Source organism: Strix uralensis, chromosome 2 (genome assembly GCF_047716275.1).
Source record: "Strix uralensis isolate ZFMK-TIS-50842 chromosome 2, bStrUra1, whole genome shotgun sequence".
NCBI classification, from domain to species: Eukaryota; Metazoa; Chordata; class Aves; order Strigiformes; family Strigidae; genus Strix; species Strix uralensis.
In genome coordinates, this window is record NC_133973.1 from 33,363,246 (window position 1) to 33,384,914 (window position 21,669).

The following is a 21,669-nucleotide window of genomic DNA, read 5'->3' on the forward strand; positions in this document are numbered from 1 at the left end:
CAGAGTTTTCAGGTTACCCTGGCTTTCCACTGCTCAGTGACCTGACGAGGATGCACATCTGCCTCCAGAGAAAAGCATCTCCTTTAAGGACACAGAGGCCTAAACATGTAAAACTTGAGCAACTTGTTTCTAAACATTGATTACTGACATAGATAATTCTAGAGATTTAATTATCCATTAGTCATACAGCATCCCAAATCAGAATCCTCCTTTCAAAACCAGACACAGTGTTTGCTTCAAGTCTACTAGCATCTCCTTTGTTAGTCTTGAACCCAGAACCAATCGATGGTACATTTTAGAAATGGTAACAGGATCCTAAACATCAAGCATATAGTAGAAACACTCTCCAATAAATTTCATGATTTCTCAATTTAAAATGTTGATTTGCTAGAAATGAAACACTTCTAATTCAGTCATAATCTTAGAAGTACTTCCATGTTAAGAGATCTTGCCCTGTTAAACCTGGTTTTATTGTATCCAGCCTACTTGCAAACGATGCTTACTTTTGTAAATGGATTTCTGTCAATCTTTATATAAAAGCATCATGGCTAACAGCTTGTTAAACTGGATGAGATCAACAGGTTGGCTTCCAATGTCAATGAAAAAAATAAACCAAAAGAATGAAAATGAAGCATTCCACAAGGATTTTCATGTTATTTGTGTTTATATAAAAATACTTCCTTAAAACAATTGTTAAGAGGTCAACTCACTTAAAAATGATAGTCTGGTATTAGCTAGGCTGAAATGCAAACAAGTAGATAAAAGTCACTAACTTTCATGGGATTAGCCTGGGAAAACTGATTTCTTATAAAATAAATTATCTTCTACAGATCATGCCATCTAAAAGAAATGCAAGAAAATATAAAGACCATCCAAAACATTACCAAACTTTCTAGTGCATATTTACTAGATATCATCTATGAAGTAGTTTAATATTTAATATTCAAATTACAAGTTTCTAATAAAATAACAAACTTCAACAGGATCACTTCCATTCTTTGCAGAGGCAAGTGCTACTACAGTTACGCAGAAATGTAAACATTTATTGAAAACCTAAGGCTGAAACAGGCATCTGCTATGGAAGTGACAATTTCAGCTTTTGTCAGAAGAATCTACCACACGTTGCAAACAAGTGTATCAACCAAACAGCTTAAAGAGGCAAAAAGGTGTTTGCAGAGCTTCATCTCGGCCCCCATTTGATGTCTTTTACACCATGAAATTGCCTTTTCAAAGCATGGTTGTCTGCCCACTCAGCATTTAGAAATGAGTCGTCGTCGTCCTCTTCTAGTTTCTGTAAAGAGAACCAACAGGTTAAGAAGGCAGCAACGAACGTAAACTGCCCTTAGTGTCTACAACAGCACAGCTCACATACAGTAAAAAGACACTGTTACCTTAAGTTCCTCCTGCTTTCTGTAGTAATACAGCATCATCTGTTTTTGCTCTTCATGACTAATCAGAGGTTCACGCCCTGGAGCTCCCTGTCCTTTCTGAAAGGAAAATCATAAATTTTATTTATGATGGCATTTACAATGCGAAAGAGAAGCTGCTATGCAAAGATAGCAAAATCTTTCTTCAGACAATAGGATTTCTCAAATTTAGTAAGGTCCCACAGGACAGGAAAATAAATGTTGAGAAACTTCTGCTGCATTCAAGTGAGAATTATTTTTTCATCTCAGCATCTGAATCACGCTGTCAATTTTGTGGACATGAGTGGAAGCTGCAAACAGGATTGAGTCTATTTTACTTAAACTTCTGCTCTAGAAGACATAATAAATATCTCTGTTTTAAGGTCATTCTAGATGCCTCAGGATGGGCCCATCCATCTTTAGCTCCCCTGCTAATACAGTCTCAAGATGGCATATGACTTAGTAAAGCAGGGAAGGCAGACAGTTACAAAACACTACAAATAAAATAAATTTGTTAGTACAAATAATTTTTTTTTTTTTTCCAGCTGTGCTCATGGAAGAAATGATGTGTGCAGCAGAAAATAGCTGATGACAGCTATTGTCAACAATAGCAAACGGAACAGTTTGAATGGAGATGGTGAATCCTCTCTGGAACAAAAACGGTCTGAGGTGGTTCAGTTTAGCTCTCCAACCCAAGAATGCAGGCATCTCTTCTCAGATAGAAAATCACTGTACTACCCTGCATTCTCTGAAGAGGTCCATCAACTAATTAAACAGTAAAACAACTTTCCTAGGAGCCTACGCTTCAATGGCTGTTAAGTTGTCACACAATTTTTCAGTCACCCTGATAGGAAAGAGAATGCAATTCTGGTCTTCTAAATGACAAACACATAAATCACTTATCTTTGAGGAATTCTATTACAGACACCTGCAAATAATAACATCCGCCATAAATATTTATGCTTTCTGTGGCAGAGAAGCTCTCACCAACATGGAAGTGAAATGCAGCTCCAGAATAATTCTGAGCTACAGGTAAGTAAGTACTCTTGAGACATTTGACATTCACAAAAGCACCCTCTGAATGTGATTTTATATAGAGATACATATACACATGAACGGGGTGATTATCTTCTGAATAAGCTCGGAAAATGGATTGAAACACCAAACGTTCTTCCCTTGAGTATGGCATTCTCACCGGAGATGAACACAACTGCAGAGTTAGTACAAAATCATTTTGTCCAAAAAATAATGAACAGTCCCAGTAACTTGGTACTAATCCTGATACTGCAAGAACATGACCATTGTGTCAGACACCAGGTGGTCTGACATGCTTTTGCTGAAGCTCCAGGTCTATAAACTGAGGAACAGCAGGAGATCTTTGCCTCATCTCAGCTCATTACTCCAGAGGATGACTCAGACCTGTGTTCATAATCAATACAGAAGGCCTCATCTGTTTCATCACAACTGACAGCTGGAAAGTCTCATTTCTTTTAAAAAAGTTCAGCTGGAAGCTTTAGGTGAGCTGCTGCCGACAGCACCACTGGGCTGTAGAGGCCCAGTAGCTTGTTCTTCCTTCTAGCACTCAGCGAGTTCTCACTGAACACTTTGGAAGAGTGTAAGTTCAGCCTCTGCCACCACCTGTGTCCTCGCAAAGAAGATGCATGTCCACATTTCCAAGGCAACTGAGACAGTCTGAGGACCTGCCATCAACAAAGTCAGGGCACCACAGGTAGGAAACTACTGAGTTACAGACACATTCTTTCAGACACACAGCAGACTGAAACGGGGGTGAGAGGTATCCACACCACATATGCACAAAACACTAAAACTGTTTTTTAAAGGCCAGAATATTGAGAGAAAAACATTCACAAGTACAATTAGAAAAACTGGGCAGACTGAATGACTGGGTCTGTTCAGTGCTCTGCACTGAGATTCAGTGAAGAGCCAGCTGAGGTTTTTTAAACTTTTCCATTTGTATTTCATCTGTTTTTAAATACCTCTTTTTTGTACTTTAGAAAAGTGCTATGGAGCAAGTAAGAGCAACTACAGTATTTAACTGACAGGCAAAGGAATTACTAAAGAAAAATTTAGAATATAGTATATTAAAACCTTAAAATAGATGTACAGTTTTAAAACACTCAAGCCGGAACTAATCTAATCCATTTTATACACCTACAGACAATTCCCCTTCCACAGAGAATTGGGCAGACAAAGGTGAGTAACTTGTAAAGAAATCTCCCAGCAATACTTACTTTCTGTATCTTGACAATGATGGTTGTTTTCTCATTTCTGCCTACATAGTCAGAGAGCAACTTTGTTTCTTTCAGCTCCTTTCCTGCCCACCATAATTGTGCTTCTGATTCTTCTATAACTTCAAGTCCAGCCTGTGACAAATAAACAAACAACTGGTGGGGTGTTGATTTTTGCTTTTTTTCAAAATCAGAAAAATCTTCTGGGAAAATCTTTCTGGAATTCCTAACAGAAAGGCCAGTGTAATTTTATGCTACTCTTCTGCTATATTGTTCTCCTCACACTAATCTACAGAACTGTCATTTATATTCCATTCAATCTTGACCTAACGAACACTTTGAGCAATAAATTCTCCATACTGGTATCAGAAAGAAATGACAAGCTATTTAAAATGAGTCCCAGACTTACCTGAACTTTGTATGTAACATCTGAATAAACTTCATTCATCTTATTTCTAGTTAAGCTATTGGTGTGCTTTCACACCAACTATCAGACAAAAATATTAAGCAAAATTTGCCATGCAAATGAAAAGAACCTTCATTGATAAAATGGAGAACGAGAACAGCATAGCACATATTTAACCCTGGCACTACATATAACCCAAATACATTACTGCATACATGAGTTCCCGACAAGTCTTCTTTATCTTCAAACTCCATCCTAACTGGATCGTGTGGAGGCAATCCCATTGGATACACAATCATCACAGCCCCTCGGAGCTGGTCCAATGCATCTTTCACCATCTCCATATTAACACACACATTGGCCTGAACTTGTTTCTGAAATACAGACAGGGATCACCGGTAATTTAAAAAAATATGCAGAAAGACTTTGCTTTGTAGTCAGTTCAAAGGTTCAACAGTGTGATATTTGAGCGAAGCTAACTGGCTGCACAAAGATAATAGAAGCACAAATTTTCTTGTTTGTATATTGGTTTCTGAATACATCACTCCACTTTTGCCCCCTCCATTTAGCTTGCTTATGCTGGGGGAAAAATAAAAAATAAAAAAAAAGAGAGATCTTCACTAAATTGTGCAGGAGACATTTAGTAATAAACATCTCTGGGATACAGGCATTCCAACAAGTATGTGTATGACCACAGAAACTGGATGGGGAGTCTTTTGTTCCAAGAAGTTGTGATTCACGAACAAGATTCAAAACAGTAGAATTCAAGTGAGGGCTAGAGAAGGGGCCTAAAACTTGAGAAAAAAATATAGAGCACATGTGAGCAGAAAAGTAAAGCTTGGCATATTGCATGGCATATGCAGAGATCTGTAAGATCAAATACTTGAGATCATTCCAAATTCTACCACAATGGATAGAGGAAAAACAAGATGCATGTGGAAGACAAGAAATAAAGCTTTTGCTTACGGATTTAACAGTTCCAGTATTTTAACCGACAAGGTTTATAAAAAAGAGAGTAAGAGAATGTTGCCTCCTTGTGGACATTCCAGTTAACTGGCAAGTACAACTCAGTCTCAATCTCAGATGATCAACTTCTTTTTTTTTTTTTAAATACACAGGCATATTTCTTCATTTTCATCATTATAAAGCGATGAACCTAACAAACCACTTCCCACACTATCCTTAACTTCATTCACCAATGAATGGCAGTAATTTCGGGAGTAATTCAGCACACAGTGCAGCAATTTTGCAACTTCTTATTGTACATGACAGCATAGTATATAGTTGGAAGTTTCACCCAGGAAGACCTGCAAAGTGGATACCAGATCTGCAGATATTTTTGACTCAAGAAGTAAAACTACACATTATTAATTTCCTCCCTGATTATAAATAGAGCTGATGAGATGCAAATCAACAGAAAAAAAAAAAGTCCATCTGGAAAAAATCTTTATAGTCCAGAAGCTTTAATCTGAAACATCTCTGATTTTGCGTAGATTTTGCTATGACTCAGAATGGTTTGGCTGAAATCCTGCCTCAATTCAGGAAAGGTCTGCTGCAACTCAGCGCGCTGGAAGCGCTGCCAGGCCACAGGGCAGCTCCTCTGTTTATTTCCATGAGGCCTTTGGAAACACTGACTTGCTTACTCTAAATGACTGATATGACACTGTTATCAGCAACAAAACAGCCAAGGCGGCCAATTTCAGTGCACAGGCAACATTAAAAATTCAGTAACATTATCTATTTGCATAACTGCTTTAAAGATATTTTAAACTTCCACACATATCAATTCCCAGAACTGTAAGGGCTGGGAGAAGAAGATTACTTGCAAATGTTTAAAAAATGAAATCTGATAATAAATATTACCTAATTTGTGTTTCAAAGTCATAAAAGCTGAAACACAATACAGAGCATCTACAGATTTGGTAAAGTGAAGCTGAATAATTGAGACTATAGTCCCATCAGGGCATCCCCTCACACTTATCTTTAAACACACAAACTCAGCGGGACTGAGCATGAGACCTAGTGCTTGTAAAACCAAGGCCTAATCTAAGAGATTAGAACACATTTTTCAATTAATTATACATGAAACTCAAAAGACTATGTTAACAAGCAAAAGGTATTTTATTCCAGGGACATCACAGAATGCAGTTAATTTTTCACCAGAAAACACGACAAGCATTCGCCTGAAGAATGCACCAATAGCAAATTAAAGGCATGTGGATAAAATTAAATGCAATTTAATCATTCAGTGTGGTCTCAGCTGCCAGCATTCACTTGGAGTTTCAATATCTGATTCCTTAAATTGTTGAACCAGCTTGCCAAAAGCCATTAAGAAAATCATTAACAGAAATGTCAGTTTTTACTAGACTATTCACATCACTTCATGATATTACTCAAAAATTGTCATCCCTTGGACTGAAAAAAGACTATTTTTTCTTAAGCTGCCCAACTACATAGTACCTATTAAGAAAGTCCCACATATCACATGCTACTTCAGGAAACTTACCTTAGAGATTAATGCCTTGGCTTCCTCTATTGTCTTCTTTATAACTTGCTGCATTTTTTCATTTGGAGCTAAAAATAAGAGACACATATTTAACAGTCTACGTTTACCAGAAAGCAAAGGACCTGTCCAGGTTATTCTCTACTGTAAGCAAATGAAACATTGTTAAATCACAAAGCAAGAGAAAGACACTACCAAGTTGCTGTCTCTTTACTAGTTTGATAGTTCATTGCCCTATTTCTTACTAACTTAAGAAACAAACCAGCATTTTTCATGGGAGAGCCAAACTTACTTTTCCATGAAGACATTTGACTGGTATTTGGGACAAAAGTACTGAGTAGAAAGCAACAGCCATAATCACATACTCCCCACAACTGAAAGCAAGACTCTCCTTCCCGTGACTATCATGGCCTGTACTGGTAGATGTGCTTTAACTGGGGTCAACAGTTTGGAGTTTTCTGACTTTTTTCTAATTAAAATCTCAATCTAACATCAAATGCAGTTTTACAAATACAATGTGCATTTCATATCACAGCTACCTATTTTGTTATAACAAGCCTCTCCTCAAATACAAGAAACCAATTAAGTCATACTCATTCACAGCTGAACACATAAATGCGTAATTTGATCGTATTTAGTTTGGCCCACATCTACACACTGTTCAATATTATAACTTTGTTAATTACAAAGCTGTCCTCCCACTAACAAATAAATGCCAGGGTACAACTACAAGTGGTACTGTCCTTACACTGAAGTTGCTTGTAAACTTCTACTGCAAGGCCCGACACTGCTAACAACCATGCCAAACAAGACAGGCTTTGTCTGCATGCCTACGCATGAGACAGCTATTTCTGAGAACATAGGAGGGAAAACATTTAGCTAGAATTTAAGCTCTTTATCAAGTTCAGCAAAGGCTTAAATTTGATTGGGCAATGTGTTGTGTTAGAAGAATTATTTTCCTCAAAATGAGACACTTGGACTAAGCTGTTTGCATATGACAAGTTAAGACTAAGTTATTCAAAGATTCCTCCTCAACTGAGCTGCCCTGCAAGCAACGTCAAAAGGGCTGCTGACCCAACAAGGGCTGTTGTGGTGTTGGGAGTAGAGGCACAGACAGCAAGAAGACAATCGTGGTCTCTTCTGTGCAATCAGTCCTCATGCTCTCAACTGTAAAGTGGTGCTCAATACACATACCAAGTGCTAAGGCAAAACCTCTTGCCTGGAGTTGCAGAAAGAAAAAGCGACAGGACTGAGTTCAGTAACTCTGAGTCACAGTCAATGAGAAAAAAGGAGAAATATTACAAAAACAACCTGTTAATGTATCTTGGTGCCTCTGGAGGAAAACAGTATTCAAGTATACATTTACAAATGGGGAGAATAAATTCAAGTGAAACAGTCAAACTTGCTTCCGATAACTGTTTACTTATCTTTGGAGTTCACTTCCAAGTACTACAGTTGCAAAGTTAAACAGCATACGTGTTGGAAAATACTGTTTAGGCTTTTAAATCAACGTTACACCATCATCTAATCCAAGACAGAAGATTTACATATGTAACAGATAGTTTAACTAACCTATTGTGAAAACTGAAATAGCTACTACTTAACAAATCTACGACTGCCTTTAACAGTTTATTTATAGGATGATTTTTATAATTAGCAATTAAACATGAGCTGGTTAACATGCTGGCCTGAAATCAAAAGCATACTTAGTATCTACTAGTTTTTTTCTTCTTCCAAGACAGGGAGGCAAAAGCAAAAGGTCCAGAATTATGGGGTTTGTGTTCCTCATTATATTATAGATTATCTGTGTCTGCAGGGAAAGAAACAAACATTTACATTTGATTTACCATGTCCATTTCTTCGCCCAATTTCATCCTTCTTGAATACACTTCCACCACTTGGTACACACTTTTCTGCCCACTCATCCTTTAACTTCAGTTCTTCGATTTGCTCATCTGTCAGTCCTTGCATATTATAAGGCAAGAAAACACCATGCTCTGCCAGCTCTGCCATCTCTTTAAAGCATTTAGAGAACAAGATTAAAAGTCTGCGTTACTGAGAACGTATCATTTAGAAAAGCCTTCCACATTATGTACATGCAGGTGAACCTTACTCCTAGCCTTCAGTTTTTAAAGAGCTAAGTATATGGAATAAATAATAAGGTATATAAATACATATATATGGATATATATGCTGTAATTTCATTACAATTCATATATTTCACATATATGTGAAACAATGTAACAAATGACACAGTGCAGGTATGCAAACCTAGATGATACTTGCTGGCCATAAACTTTCTGGTATTTTCTTAGTCAGCTTTAGCTGACTGCATATTCCTTTTTCTAAGTACTTTTGGGAAAGCAACTTTTTTCAAAAACACGCTATTGTTATACAGTAATTAATTTCTTTGCAGTTGAGAAAATATGTAACTAGACTACCTAGCTTTGTCCATACCACACCTGACCCAAAGAGTCAGAATCACACCCAGTATGAAATAAAAAATTAACAAAAGGCTCTATAGAAATTTATCTCTACAGTAATATGTCTAATCAAGAGTACTAGACATATAGTAATATGTCTAATCAAGAAGCAACGGTCCAGGATAATTCTAGCTGAGACAACCGCGAGGTGTAAATGCTGGTTACCAACGCACAGTCTCACACAGGGAGAACAGAGAGCGTGTGGATGCGGTTTCCCAACTCCGTTACCTAGCCCACAGCATCCAATCCACAGCCTGCAAGCTATATGCACTACTTTCCCCCAGAACAACTTACCCAGTTGTCAGCCCACTTCACAGCACCCTTTCCTTGAAGGCTCTCCAGCCTCTTTACCATCACCATGTTAATTAAAGCATATCCATCTCATAACAGACACATCAGAAGTATGAAAGTCTCAAGAAACAGCCATTCTGTTCCCGTGGCTGGGAATATAGACACCCACACGAAAACATAAAGGCTAAGACTAAATTAGCAAGTACCGTGGAGCAACAGCAGCAGATCTGTAGAAAGAGTGAGTGCTGAAAATATGGTAACCATGGTGTCTGGGTTTTGGTATTTTTTCAGATTAGCCTCAGGATGGCCTCATACACTACAGACACACTTGCGGGTGGAGCACATCGGGTGTAGACAGGCTGCACCCTGCGGGTCAGTCTCATCTAAAGGGCATCTCAGCTCCTGCGTTCCCAGGCTGATCCGCAACGCACACTGAAGCGGCTCAGCAAGGACAAACAGTAAATGTTTTTCAAAACCCACCTCCTGAATTGAACTATAGGCCTAATTTAGACACATCCAATGACTCTCCACCATACGGCAAGCGGATGCCTTGCACACCAAGCACACGCCAGGCAGCGTGAGAACGTCGTTCACGGGCAGGGTACGCCGCTGGCCAGAAGGCATGTATGTGGCCACTATGGGATGGGACATGCTGCAGTTCAGTCAATCAACGGATGAATTCTCAGCTGTGTACAGTAGAAAGCTCAGGGCCGTATGGTCTCCAAAAAATAAGGACTACTAAAATACCAGAAGGTGGGAATTTACACACGGTTTGGCGTTCTGGGTGGGTATTCACTGTTCTGTTAAATCGAGGGGAGGATGGCTGGTGTGCTGCTAGGCTGGGCCTTGAGCGGCGTTTCTTAACTCCTGCCAGCACAGAAGCCCTGCGAGGCCGCAGCTGGGCCCCCTCCCGGCGCCGCCGCCCCGCTCCCAGCCGGGCAGCCAAGGCCCAGGAGCTCCAGCAGCGCTCCAGCGCGGGGCGGCCGGGATCCCCTTGCTCCGCAGGCGGCCCCCGCCCCGCCGCCTCCGAGCTCCGCACCCGCCGGAGGCGCGGCCAGGCCCCGGCGTGCGAGGGGAAGGCAGCGCCCGCCGGCTGCCGGCGGGCCGGTACCTGAGCAGAGGCGCTGCACCTTCAGCCTCCCGTTGTAGATGCGGGCGACCAGGGGCGCCAGGTCGGCGAGGCGGGCGCTGCCGGCCACCTCCAGCAGGAACTGGCTCTCGTCGCCGCGCTTCACGTGCAGCCGCACCATGGCGGGGCCGGGGGCCGGGCCGGGCCTGCACGGGGAGAGGCGGCGGCCGTTAGGAACCGGCCCGCGTCCCTGGCTACCGGCGGCGGGAAGGCCGCGCCCTGCGCTTCCCGGCCACCCTCAGGGCGCGGCGCCGCCCACCCCGCCCCCGCGCCCACCGGGGTCGCGAGCACCCGCGTCCTCCCTCCGGCCCGCGGGCGCTTCCGCTTCCGGCCCTGTCGCTGTCGTCATCAGGGCTCCTTAAAGGGCCCGCGCCATCCCTCCTAGCGGCAGCTACGAGCACAGCAGGGCTTTGGCAAAGAGGGGCACGGGGAAGCACCTACGACACAAAGAGAGAAAAAGCTACTTTCTTAAGGGCAGGTACGTTTATTTCATGAATACACCACCGCCTTCCACAGGGCAGATACGGAATGTTGTACGCCACTGAGTTTCAATACTGCAGCTCTGGAAAGGATACAGCCATAAAGATTTGTGTGCCACAAGCAAGAAAATCGTCACATTGAACAGAGCAATTTACCACAGGGAACACAGAATTCATGAAAATGTGTTGAGCGCTTCTAATTTTAATCCTTAGTATTTTCAGAACTTCTGCTAGTAATTATTTTCATTAATACACGTTACAGCAGTTAGCTATATATATATACACACACACTGTATTTTTGGAGCATTTGTTGTGATCTTTGCAGTACTTTGCTGTCAGTCTCCGTAATCCTGTAAAGTGTAGAGGTGCTCTATACCAGGTATAGTTTAGACAGTAGTTTTTAATCACTGTAATTAAATATTCAACAAAGAACATATTTATCACGTAACTCCCACTAGCAAAAAGTTTCCCCCAAAAATTGTTTTGCTAATGTAAGAATATACCAAAACACCAATCACACAGATGTTTATAGCAACAGTTTAAAACAAGGTAATTCACATACCGAAGCACAAAGAGTATAGTACCACTGCTGTTTAAAAATGTACAAGTACTGTTTAATGACCCGAACAGAAGAAAGCGCAGTATAAAACTCACTATCGTCACTCTTCTATCCAGCTGCAGCTCATGGCTAACCATATACTGTTGAAAGGAAGAGTGGATGATTTTATAAATAATGTGAGAATTAAAAAAAAAAAAAAGTACTGTCATCATATATTTTGCTACTATAAATAGAACACTAGTATGTTGTGTTTCAGTCCCTGGTTTTGCAGAACCAGTAGTTTGTTCACAAGTAAGCCAATGCATGTAGGCATATGTATTTGCAGTCCCCCAAGAGATGACAACAGTGTAACACATTCTGCTTTGGATGAAAGTACGCAGCTGCATGTAACAGTTATGTCCTAAGACACTGCGAATTGTAAGGAGAACTGCAGGGTTTTATAGCATACATAAATGGAGTTATTTTAAATTGCCTCAAGATAACAACATATCGTATTTTATGTAGTCTCACGTGAGCGTTAGAAAATCATAAAAGCACAAAGAGTTGCATTTTTATAGCATAATATATAGAACTGTGACTTAGCCTTCACTAGCCTCAAAGCAGCACCACACAGAGGATGGTCCCTGTCTCTGGGTGACGAAGAGTCACTCATTTAGTTTTAACCGCAAAAGTGACAGAATGATACTGTTCAGCTCAGAGAATTACTTACTGTTCTCCTGTTTCTTTGAAATTAACATTTTAAAAATACCGCAGTAAATCTAGTAGATGGGGAGGATGCTGAGCAGACAGCCCAATCACATAAGATGACTTTCTCCTTCTCTGATGTGGTAACATGGCTGCCAATTCCTTCACACTCAGGTCTTTCTATAGGACAAGAAAGCCCTTCTAATGTGCAGAAGAGGAGAGTGGGACAAGCCAACTCCAATATGTTGTCTGCAACTGGTAAAGACTGCTTTGTAACTCAAAACCCAAGGGGAATTTTTTTCCAGAGGTTGAGGGAAAATTTGTTGTATCAGTTGTTTCCAATTTGGAAATGGAAAAAAGTATCTTTTAAATAGTAATGAACAAATGGATGATATGGAACAATTATTCTGAAGTAATGCTAGTGAGTATATGTCACAATAAGGTTTAATAGCTGAAATGTACTGACACAGAAAATTAAAGTCAAATATTGAATATATTAATACGCAAAGTTTTGTCTGTATTTTGAAATTAAACTATTTTTGTTGTGCCTCAAATTCAAATATAAGCCTTACAAATATCCATAGCCTCTGTTATAAATTAAACAACTTCTAAACAATACTTGTCAACATTCAAATCTCAATAAACTTTGGCAGCTCTTTGGTAAATACTTATAAATATCAATTAACAAGACAGTAAAAAGGGAGTGGGGAGGCTACCAGCAGGGAGCCTCCTTTTTTGAAATTCCACAAAGGGGAACAGAAATGAGAGCACTCCCTAAGCAAAAACTATTTCCAAGATTGGTATACTTTAATGAGATTAGTAGCTCATCCTTCTCTTCTCTGTCTATTCAAATACTATTACATTGGGATTTTAATAAATTTCAGACCATTTTTTGTGCTCTACCATATATACATATTCAAAATTTATACACAAACAATAGTGGCTGTCTATGAGTTGAGTTAAGTTTCAGTGCATTTGACAATTAATTATTGCACACAGAATAATCTCAAATGCCCAATTATTCTACTAGATAAACGTAGCAACAAATATAACCTCTTATGTTTTTGAACATCTATCTTTCTGTAAAATCTTGTGTTGGTGACACCTTAGGTGCCAAAGAAGTGAACGGATCTGTGGGGGATGTGTTGCTGGTTATTCTTGATGGTATAGGAGGTGCAGGTGGTCTTCTTGCTGGCATTGTATAGAAGCAATCAGTAGAACTTTTATTCCAGTCATTATCAAAGTTAAAGTCTGAACCTAGAAAAGTCTTTTGTTCAGTGCCCAGCAAATCTGGAGATCCAGCTGACTTCCTGGAAGTGATTTGCTTAAAATCTGGAACACTTTTAGATGGCTTTAGCTTTACATTGAAATTCTCCTCCTCATCATCAAACGTTACCCATCCTTTCGGCTGTACATTTTTTACCACGAAAGATTTACTTCGCAAGCAAGAAGTGTTTTCAGGTGCATCAACAGAAAATACAGGCTTGCTCGTATTACAGCTGGGGGGATTTAGAGAAGGAAAAGGATTGCAAGCAGCACGTCCTTCTGGTAAATGTGAAGTTATTTCAAATTCTTGCATTTCTGTTCTAAATGGGTTTCCAGCATTAGGAGTTCTTTCAGTGAATGGATTTGTGCAGTTCAGTCCAGTAATAAATGGATTTGGAGAGCTGCGCTTATGTTCCTGGGATGTGTTAAAGGTTGGAACAGGAGGCATTGCTGGCATGCAACTTACAGTATTCAAAATATCAGCATTTCTTTGTGTTGCTGAAGGCAACTGTATCAACTCCTTTTGGTTTAAAGTCGGAACAGGTGATGTTCGAGCAGATGTCTGTATCTTTGACACAAGCAGCTTAAATGACAAATCTTCAAAAGGGTCACTGTTTAACTGTGTTTCAAGTTTAGTGCCGTACGTTCCATTTGTTTTAATCTGGAAAGAAAACAAGGTGCTTAGTAATCACGTGGCTGGCTGTTTTAAGATTATTACTAACTCCCCATCTCTCACTCTTCTATGAGAAGAAAAGAAGCTCTTGGGCTTTAACTGAAATTTCAATGCAATTTAGTTTTAACTTGCACAATGCACTTGTAGTAGAACGATTGCTTCTTTTCTGGAAAACAGTCACCCTTAACCCCTTCTCCGAAGAAAAGCCTACTAGTCATTAAACACGATTTTCCCCCTTGTTTGTTGATGCAGCCTGAATCTAATTCATGCAGGTCAGAATCCTAGCCAAAAGCACTAGTGGACATTGTATAAGAAAATCTTTAGGAAACTTGGGAAATGACGCTGTATTCTAAACAAGTGATAACCCAGCACAAATATGAAATAAAAAGCTCTAGGTTTCATTGTTTGAGAGTTTATAACATTGATGTTACAAGCAATATTTAAGCATCACAGTGAAAGGAAAAATTAGTGTTATTAGTATATGCACTTCAGACGTTCTATGTAGACATATGCATCTGTATGCATCTCCAGTGCTTCCTGACATGTGAAGGTACAATCATCAGTTTGTAATATTTTAAAATGGCAAGTTATCATTGTTTAGAATAATACCAAATGGAGAAGACAGAGTTTTCTCCACAGAACTTCTCATCTTTTAAAAACAAAATATTCCTGCTTTTATAAATGTCTTTGAACAACAATGCAACTTTTGTACCTTGTAACAACTGTCCAAAAAGGTAGAATATGTACCTTTGTTCAAATCATCACACTGACAGAACAGATTTTGGAGCTTTCCCTTATTAAACGAATGCAAAGAATTAAACTTAAGCAAGTTAAAACAGCTTCCAAGAATTCCAATTTCACAAACAAATTTGTCATTTTAACACATCATCTTAACATACCCAAATACTTTGGGTATTTAGCATGAAAATTCTGTTAACTAATATTTTGTTGAATTAAGATGCTAGCAAAAACTATCAACTAAAATACATACTATTATAGCCTAACCTCAATCTTTAAACATCTTGTCTTTACTGCATTTATTGTGAATAGTTTCAGGCATGTCTCCACATATCCACTGACTAAGTAGCTGTGCAAAATTAGTCTACAGGCTTTAGAGACTCTCAGGAATAATAATAATATTATAAATTTTTCCCAATGTATCCAACATAGCAATTTCTTTAAAAAAACCTGCAGTTGTAGCTTGAATTGATTGGCAGAAGAAACAAAGTATGCTGGCAACAATGCATTTGCTCTGGTGGTTTTTTTGAAACAACAGTGTCGGTTACATGCATCCCTGGTACTACTACGTCAGAGAGTTTCTAAAATAGATAAGGCCTAATGTTACCAAACCATAAATAGAGTAGTTCAATATTGGTATTTTTGTATGTATATAGTAAGTGGAAAATTTAACATTATTCGGAAAATAATGTTAAAACAAAGGCATCAATGAAGTAACTGAGCGGGGAAATGTGAAAAATTATAAATCAAATGCAGCTTGACACTAGCTGGTTAAGTACTGTGTTCATTAACCAAGTAATCAAACAGTACAAGATCCCAAAGAAACTATGAATCCCAATTGTTCTTTATTGTAAGTAAAAATTTATCTGAATAATTTTGGAACCAAATGCTTTTAAAATTGTAACAAACGGTATATTTTACTTTGGGTAATAGTAAGTTCTCTGTTCTTTGAGAAATGTGAAATGTAGGGTTTATTTTGAAAAAACTTTGGCAGTGCAATTGCATCAGGATTTATTTGTATTAAAAAGGAATGTTAACTCCAATGCCTACTCATATTTTTCCAAACAGACTGAGCCCAGGAGATTCAGCAGTGACTAAGCAACATACGTGAGGTTCCAATCGTTCCATAAAAGATGATGAAGCAAAATATTTGCTATGGTGCTAATAAATACAGTTAACAGTATCAATTTTAAGTGCATTATGAAAGAATAAAGCAAATTATGGTATGACAGTCAATTCATTAACGTGGACAGGTGATTTTTAACGTGGATGAGACTGCAGATGTATGAAAACTAGATTCATACATCTTTTCTGCTTGAATAGATGGAGACCACATACAAGATTGGTAAATAGTCAGATACCTGTTACCCTGATGGTTGCTCCTGCTTGTGAAAGAGAAACAGACATCAAAGGAAAGAAAATTAGGAAGAAAATCCAAGTAACAAAGCAACCTCATGTTAAAAGTACTTTCACAAAGCCATTTTTTGACACATGAAGACAAACCAAACATATTTATTACACACTACACTAAATTTTAAATTTCTGTTGTATTCTATTGTAAGACTTTTAAGCTCTACATTAAGAGTCAAAAATCAGCTCGAGCCAATTCTAATGTTATTTCCATTCAGACATTCATTGCACAGCTGATTGAGCTATTTTTTGAAGACTGATTATAAGAATTTGACTATTGATGGTCTAATACGAACCATCTATTAACATGAAAAGCACTATAGCCCTCATTCTGGGAACCGTGTTGGTATAAACACTCATCTATAGTAATAGTTTACCAAGCTGGAAAAAAAGTAAGACTTGTCATTCAATCAAAAACCAAAGTCTCCTTAATTTAAAATAAATAAAATCTTTTTACAATAATTACTTCTCTTTTTTAATGTATTGCTCGGTAATCTACAGAGTCCTGAATATTTACAAACAATTTTTTTTGTAAGGAGAGATTTAGATTCTTAAATATCACAATCAATCTTTGAATCAAAGGATGGGCTTGGAATCCACTACCTCTCAAAAGACTTTGTATTTATTTAAAGACTTTTTCTGAGAAAACTTCACATTTACAAATTCTAATCAAGAAATGAAGTAAATATCACCTAACTAAAAAAAAAACCCAAACCAAAATGAAAATAAAAAAACTAAGCTGGAGACAATAAATGAAGCTCAAAGTAGGCCTTTCTTGTGATTGCTTAGCCTGCATTAATCAAAGAAATCTGACTGCAGAGAAAATTATAGCTCCCTGAACTAGTCTTAAAATATCTAGTTTAGATATTGTTAACAATATAGACACAGCATTACACAGCTCAAAAACCTGTTTACAGTATGCTTAAGCATATTTTTTATTGCTTTGTATACACACAGAAAAATGTAATTTTCATAATAATTTTGAAAGAACTGCTTGCACCTCTTTCACAAAATGATCAGTGGTAAAACTACATTTAGAAGGTATGAGGCTTTCAAAAGTGACACAATGCAATCTGTTTCTATTCACAAAAGTGGTATGTTCTCAAGTACTTTATGTCTCCATGTATATTCTCTGCTGGCAACACTTCATACTTTCTAACAAACTACAAAAAGTCCTGATATTCTACCTCTATATTCAAAACCATCCTCCATTTTTTGACGAAAGTTTCCAAAATAGAAAAAGTTAACAGGCAGAGAGAGAGGTTCAGCAGAAAGAAAGGAAGAGCATTTAAATATTTTTTGATTAGAATTCGAAATCAACTCACTGAGGACTGAATTTGGCTGTTTCAGTGTGGTACAAAATAGGTATTGACTAACTGCTTTAGTGAAAGTGGGCTTCAGGTGTAGAGATAAGGTAAAATCTAAAATACTGTTGAAAACTTCGGTAGTCATAAATATCCACAGCTGACTTTATATTTAAAAAAACCAAACACCAGGAAACAAAACTACAAATTTACTGTTAGTAAGAAGTGGGAACAAATCCATCAGCTTCAATAAATTTGTGCTTTTAATCGAGTAGTGTATTATCTGGCCTAGCACCTGATACTGTGAAAACTGACAGCGCTGGCCTTTAGTGAAGAAGTTTAGCCTTACGTATATATAAAGAACGTTGAAAACCTATTTCTGCACTTTTTAAACAGCAGTAAGAAACTATGTCTTTTCCTAGAGAAAGGGTTTTTTTTGAAAGTAACACTCTAAATGGTCCCACAGAAAAGAATATTAATGTTACTGTATTAAACTTTTAGATTATTTTAGTATGTTTATATATTTTGACACTGGGGAATGGGGAGAAATTTATTTCTAATTAAGTATCTATCAGTATTGTCTTCCTTATCAAGATAAAGCATGAAATCTATAAAGTTTACTTTATAATCAAACCCTTTGTTAGCTAGTTACTATACAGTTTAAGTCATGCATGTGTCATTATAAAATTAAATTTCTTAGACTGTGTATTTTTCAATACGAATTTGTCAAATGACAACATAATTTTAAGACCAAGCTGTCCATAAGTTGTAAGTCTGTCATAAGAAATCTTAAGTTAAATGTTTAGTATTTAAGATGTTAGTCATCCATGGACAATACATAAGCAATTAAGTATTAACCTACTAGAGCCTGATGATCTTTGAATCCAATGTGTTGACCTTTATTTTTGTTTGTTTGCTTGCTTTAGGAGTTTCTCACAAATCTACAGTGTTCAGTACAAGCTGTGCTAATCTACATAACGAGAAAACATATATACAAGGTTTTTTTACTTACTTGCTGCTGTGAAGGAGCAGATTCAGAAGGCAAACTGTGAGATGATCGGCTACGAGGAGGTGGTTGTGGGGGTTCCAGACTTTGTGGGGCACTTGTCTGAGATTGATGCGATGTCACAGGTATCAGAGGCTCCTGCATCCTTAGCACAGGCGGTGGCTGAGTGGTGGGCTGAGCCGGTCCAGCAGCCTGAGGCTTTAGTGGTTCAGGAAGCAACGGTGAGCCTGCAAGTATATTTGCAGCATCTTTCATTGTAAAGAATCTTAAGAATGGCATGAATGAGAACATGTGGCTGTGGAAGCACCAGACAGAGCTGCAGAAGAAGGGGCTGTAAGAACAGCAGGTGTTTACGGCAACTAGATTAGAAGTTATCAAAAGCTCAGCATCTCTCCAGTAAACATTGTTACTATAGAGACAAAATAAAGAACCAAAAACCATGTCATTCTTAAATGTACTTCAGTTGTATTCAAAAGTATTTTGGAAGTCACTACTATAAAGTGCATGTTTTGATATTAATACAATTTTAAAAACCCTTTAAGTTTAGGAAGTGGCTTTGAGAGTCAAACATAAACACTATTCCAAATATTATGACTGCAGAACCACCAGTGCAGAGAATGGTCCAGTGATCAACACACGATAGGACACCCCAATGTGCTCACACCAAAACACGGCAATCTGATCAACGTTTCTCTTGACAGCATGAAATCTATGGGTCTAGATCTCACCTGACTGCTGCCTATTATCTGATAAGGGTTTACAATATTTGTGGATGATTAACAGAAACTGCCAAATGTTACTACATTCAAGAATCTTAATTTCTAGTGAAAAACAAAGACATCTATTGAAAACAAAGCATTCAAACCAGAGACTGTACCTCTTGACTGAACAGTGACATTTATATTTAACTTCTGAAGTAAACATACCCCTTGGTGGTTCAGCTGGTTTGATCTGAGTTTCAGGTGCTGGTCTTCCCCCAGAGGGACGGACATGGCTTTGTGGTGCACTAATAACTCCAGCTCGAGGTGGAACAGTCTGACATAATAATTGGTAAAAAGAAAGTATTTTAGTTCTACTTTGGATCTGTAGTCATCTACTGCTAAATGACTTAGATTAATCAGGACTCTCTGAAAAGTAAATTCTTTGATAAGAGTTGATGAACTGATTTTTTTATGCACATATAAAAGCAAAGAATATATTCTCAAAACATTATGAGTGTTCAATTCAATGCCAAGGATTTTTACAACAGTCTTCAACTTAATATAAATATATACATGGGCAATAATGTTAGAAACACTTACTATTTTGTTAGTATTAATAAGGTAATTTTACCCAAATCTATGAGTTGTTGTAAGCAACAAAACCAACAACAGGAACTACTGTATTTGGAGATCTCGTAAGGACACACTGATAATCCACCATCAATGCAGACTGTAGACACCATCTACCTTTTAGCCTGCCATTTGCAAACAGCAGCTACAGTCAATTTTATATAGTAAAAGTTCAAGATATGCATAAAAGACCATGGTTAGTTCTTTTCTCTGAAACTTATGTTTGCTAACTGTAAGGCAGTTACTTCTGCTCCTCAACAAACAGTATTAATGCAACATACATTCTGCCTCATCTGAAGGCTGGAGTCATCCCAAACTTGTTGGAATATAAGTTAATATGCTGGGAATGGAATTGCTCTCATAAAACAAAATTTAAAAGCCTACATCAGTATTTAAAGAGAAATAGGAAACTATTCCAGATTACAACTGAAGACAAGTGAATTACAAACACCACACTTGAAAGCTGAATGTAAAGCATTAGAATAAAAATGCTATGTTGCAGGCGGGGAAAAAAAAAAAAAAAAGATCATGAGGAAGGATAGTTTGTAAGATTTGTTTCCTCTAAAATGTTTGTGTACTTGGTATGTTCTGACAAAATCTTAGTAACAGTGGATGTTCCAGAAATGGTTTTCAGAGCAAACCCTATTACACAACTCTTTACACAAACATGATTTAAAAACAAGCAAAGAAACTTCACAGAATCACAGAATCATCTAGGTTGGAAAGGACCTTGAAGATCATCTAGTCCAACTGTTAACCTAGCATTGGCAGTTTCCAACTACACCAGATCCCTCAGCGCTATGTCAACCCGACTCTTAAACACCTCCAGGGATGGGGACTCCACCACCTCCCTGGGCAGCCCATTCCAACACCTAACAACCCGTTCTGTAAAGAAATGCTTCCTAATATCTAGTCTAAACCTTCCCTGGCGCAACTTGAGGCCATTACCTCTTGTCCTATCATTCGTTACTTGGTTAAAGAGACTCATCCCCAGCTCTCTGCAACCTCCTTTCAGGTAGTTGTAGAGGGCGATGAGGTCTCCCCTCAGCCTCCTCTTCTCCAGACTAAACAACCCCAGTTCCCTCAGCCGCTCCTCATACGACATGTGCTCCAGACCCTTCACCAGCTTCGTTGCCCTTCTCTGGACATGCTCGAGTAATTCAATGTCCTTTTTGTAGTGAGGGGCCCAAAACTGAACACAGTAATCAAGGTGCGGCCTTACCAAGTGCCGAGTACAGGGGCAAGATCACTTCCCTGTCCCTGCTGGCCACGCTATTTCTGATACAGGCCAGGATGCCATTGGCCTTCTTGGCCACCTGGGCACACTGCTGGCTCATGTTCAGTCAGCTGTCAATCAACACCCCCAGGTCCCTCTCTGACTGGCAGCTCTCCAGCCACTCCTCCCCAAGCCTGTAGCGCTGCTGGGGGTTGTTGTGGCCCAAGTGCAGCACTACAAAACAAGTATCATCCTTGATCTTACTTTTATAAGATGTATGTATTCTACTTCAAAGACTTTGTATAACATCCAATTCATTATGCTTGGCTGAGTCCATTTAACAACTTTCTAAATGCTTTAAACCACCTAACCTCTGAAATACCTGTCTGCCCTTTAATTGCCTAGATGCATTTTGTCATTTCTTTGAATATTCTGAAAGTAGGCAGAAGGATGAATGGATTAAATTGCCAAAATGTATTTTTAAAAAAAGACAAAAAATATACATCAAAAGGAACAGCAAAGAAAGAGAAAGAAAG

At 38.4% G+C, this 21,669-nt stretch overlaps 2 protein-coding genes and 1 long non-coding RNA gene across 17 annotated transcripts in view; 1 reads left to right on the forward strand and 2 right to left on the reverse strand.

The window, feature by feature from the left end:
• Positions 1 to 645: 645 nt before the first annotated feature.
• CFAP298 (cilia and flagella associated protein 298) lies at positions 646 to 10,791 on the reverse strand. Of its 4 annotated transcripts, XM_074858212.1 has the most exons (7): positions 10,450 to 10,786; positions 8,412 to 8,579; positions 6,568 to 6,635; positions 4,277 to 4,435; positions 3,659 to 3,790; positions 1,392 to 1,487; positions 646 to 1,291 (listed from the first exon to the last, which is right to left on the reverse strand). In XM_074858212.1, exons 1-7 carry the CDS (start codon positions 10,586 to 10,588, stop codon positions 1,181 to 1,183), a joined length of 873 nt encoding a protein of 290 aa, XP_074714313.1. In that variant the 5' UTR covers positions 10,589 to 10,786; the 3' UTR covers positions 646 to 1,180. The 4 variants fall into 4 exon arrangements, with proteins under 4 accessions (XP_074714313.1, XP_074714312.1, XP_074714314.1 ...); XM_074858211.1 differs by lacking the exon at positions 646 to 1,291 and having other exon boundaries at positions 1,392 to 3,106; positions 10,450 to 10,791; XM_074858213.1 differs by lacking the exons at positions 646 to 1,291; positions 10,450 to 10,786 and adding an exon at positions 9,819 to 10,362 and having other exon boundaries at positions 1,392 to 3,106.
• Positions 10,792 to 10,863: 72 nt separating this feature from the next.
• LOC141939114 (uncharacterized) lies at positions 10,864 to 18,623 on the forward strand. Its single transcript, XR_012627477.1, has 3 exons — positions 10,864 to 10,945; positions 12,376 to 12,447; positions 18,507 to 18,623. It is a non-coding gene; the product is annotated as an uncharacterized LOC141939114 (long non-coding RNA).
• SYNJ1 (synaptojanin 1) overlaps positions 10,932 to 21,669 on the reverse strand; it is a 68,656-nt gene continuing 57,918 nt past the window's right edge. For all 12 annotated transcript variants that reach the window (XM_074858202.1, XM_074858204.1, XM_074858203.1 and 9 more), the window contains 3 exons: positions 19,513 to 19,621; positions 18,593 to 18,813; positions 10,932 to 14,116 (listed from right to left, as the gene is read on the reverse strand). In XM_074858202.1, the coding sequence (XP_074714303.1) occupies positions 13,262 to 14,116; positions 18,593 to 18,813; positions 19,513 to 19,621 (1,185 nt within the window). In that variant the 3' untranslated portion in view covers positions 10,932 to 13,261. The remainder of the gene's footprint in view (positions 14,117 to 18,592; positions 18,814 to 19,512; positions 19,622 to 21,669) is intronic.

Bases quoted from the DNA above. Each gene is read 5' to 3' on its own strand.
- CFAP298 (XM_074858211.1), bottom strand. From the start codon at position 10,588: ATGGTGCGGCTGCACGTGAAGCGCGGCGACGAGAGCCAGTTCCTGCTG. The intron at 8,580-10,449 runs GTACCGGCCCGC...AATGCTTTAAAG, and splicing joins GGTGCAGCGCCTCTGCTCAG to AGATGGCAGAGCTGGCAGAG. The intron at 4,436-6,567 runs GTAAGTTTCCTG...TCTGTATTTCAG, and splicing joins CCAAGGCATTAATCTCTAAG to AAACAAGTTCAGGCCAATGT.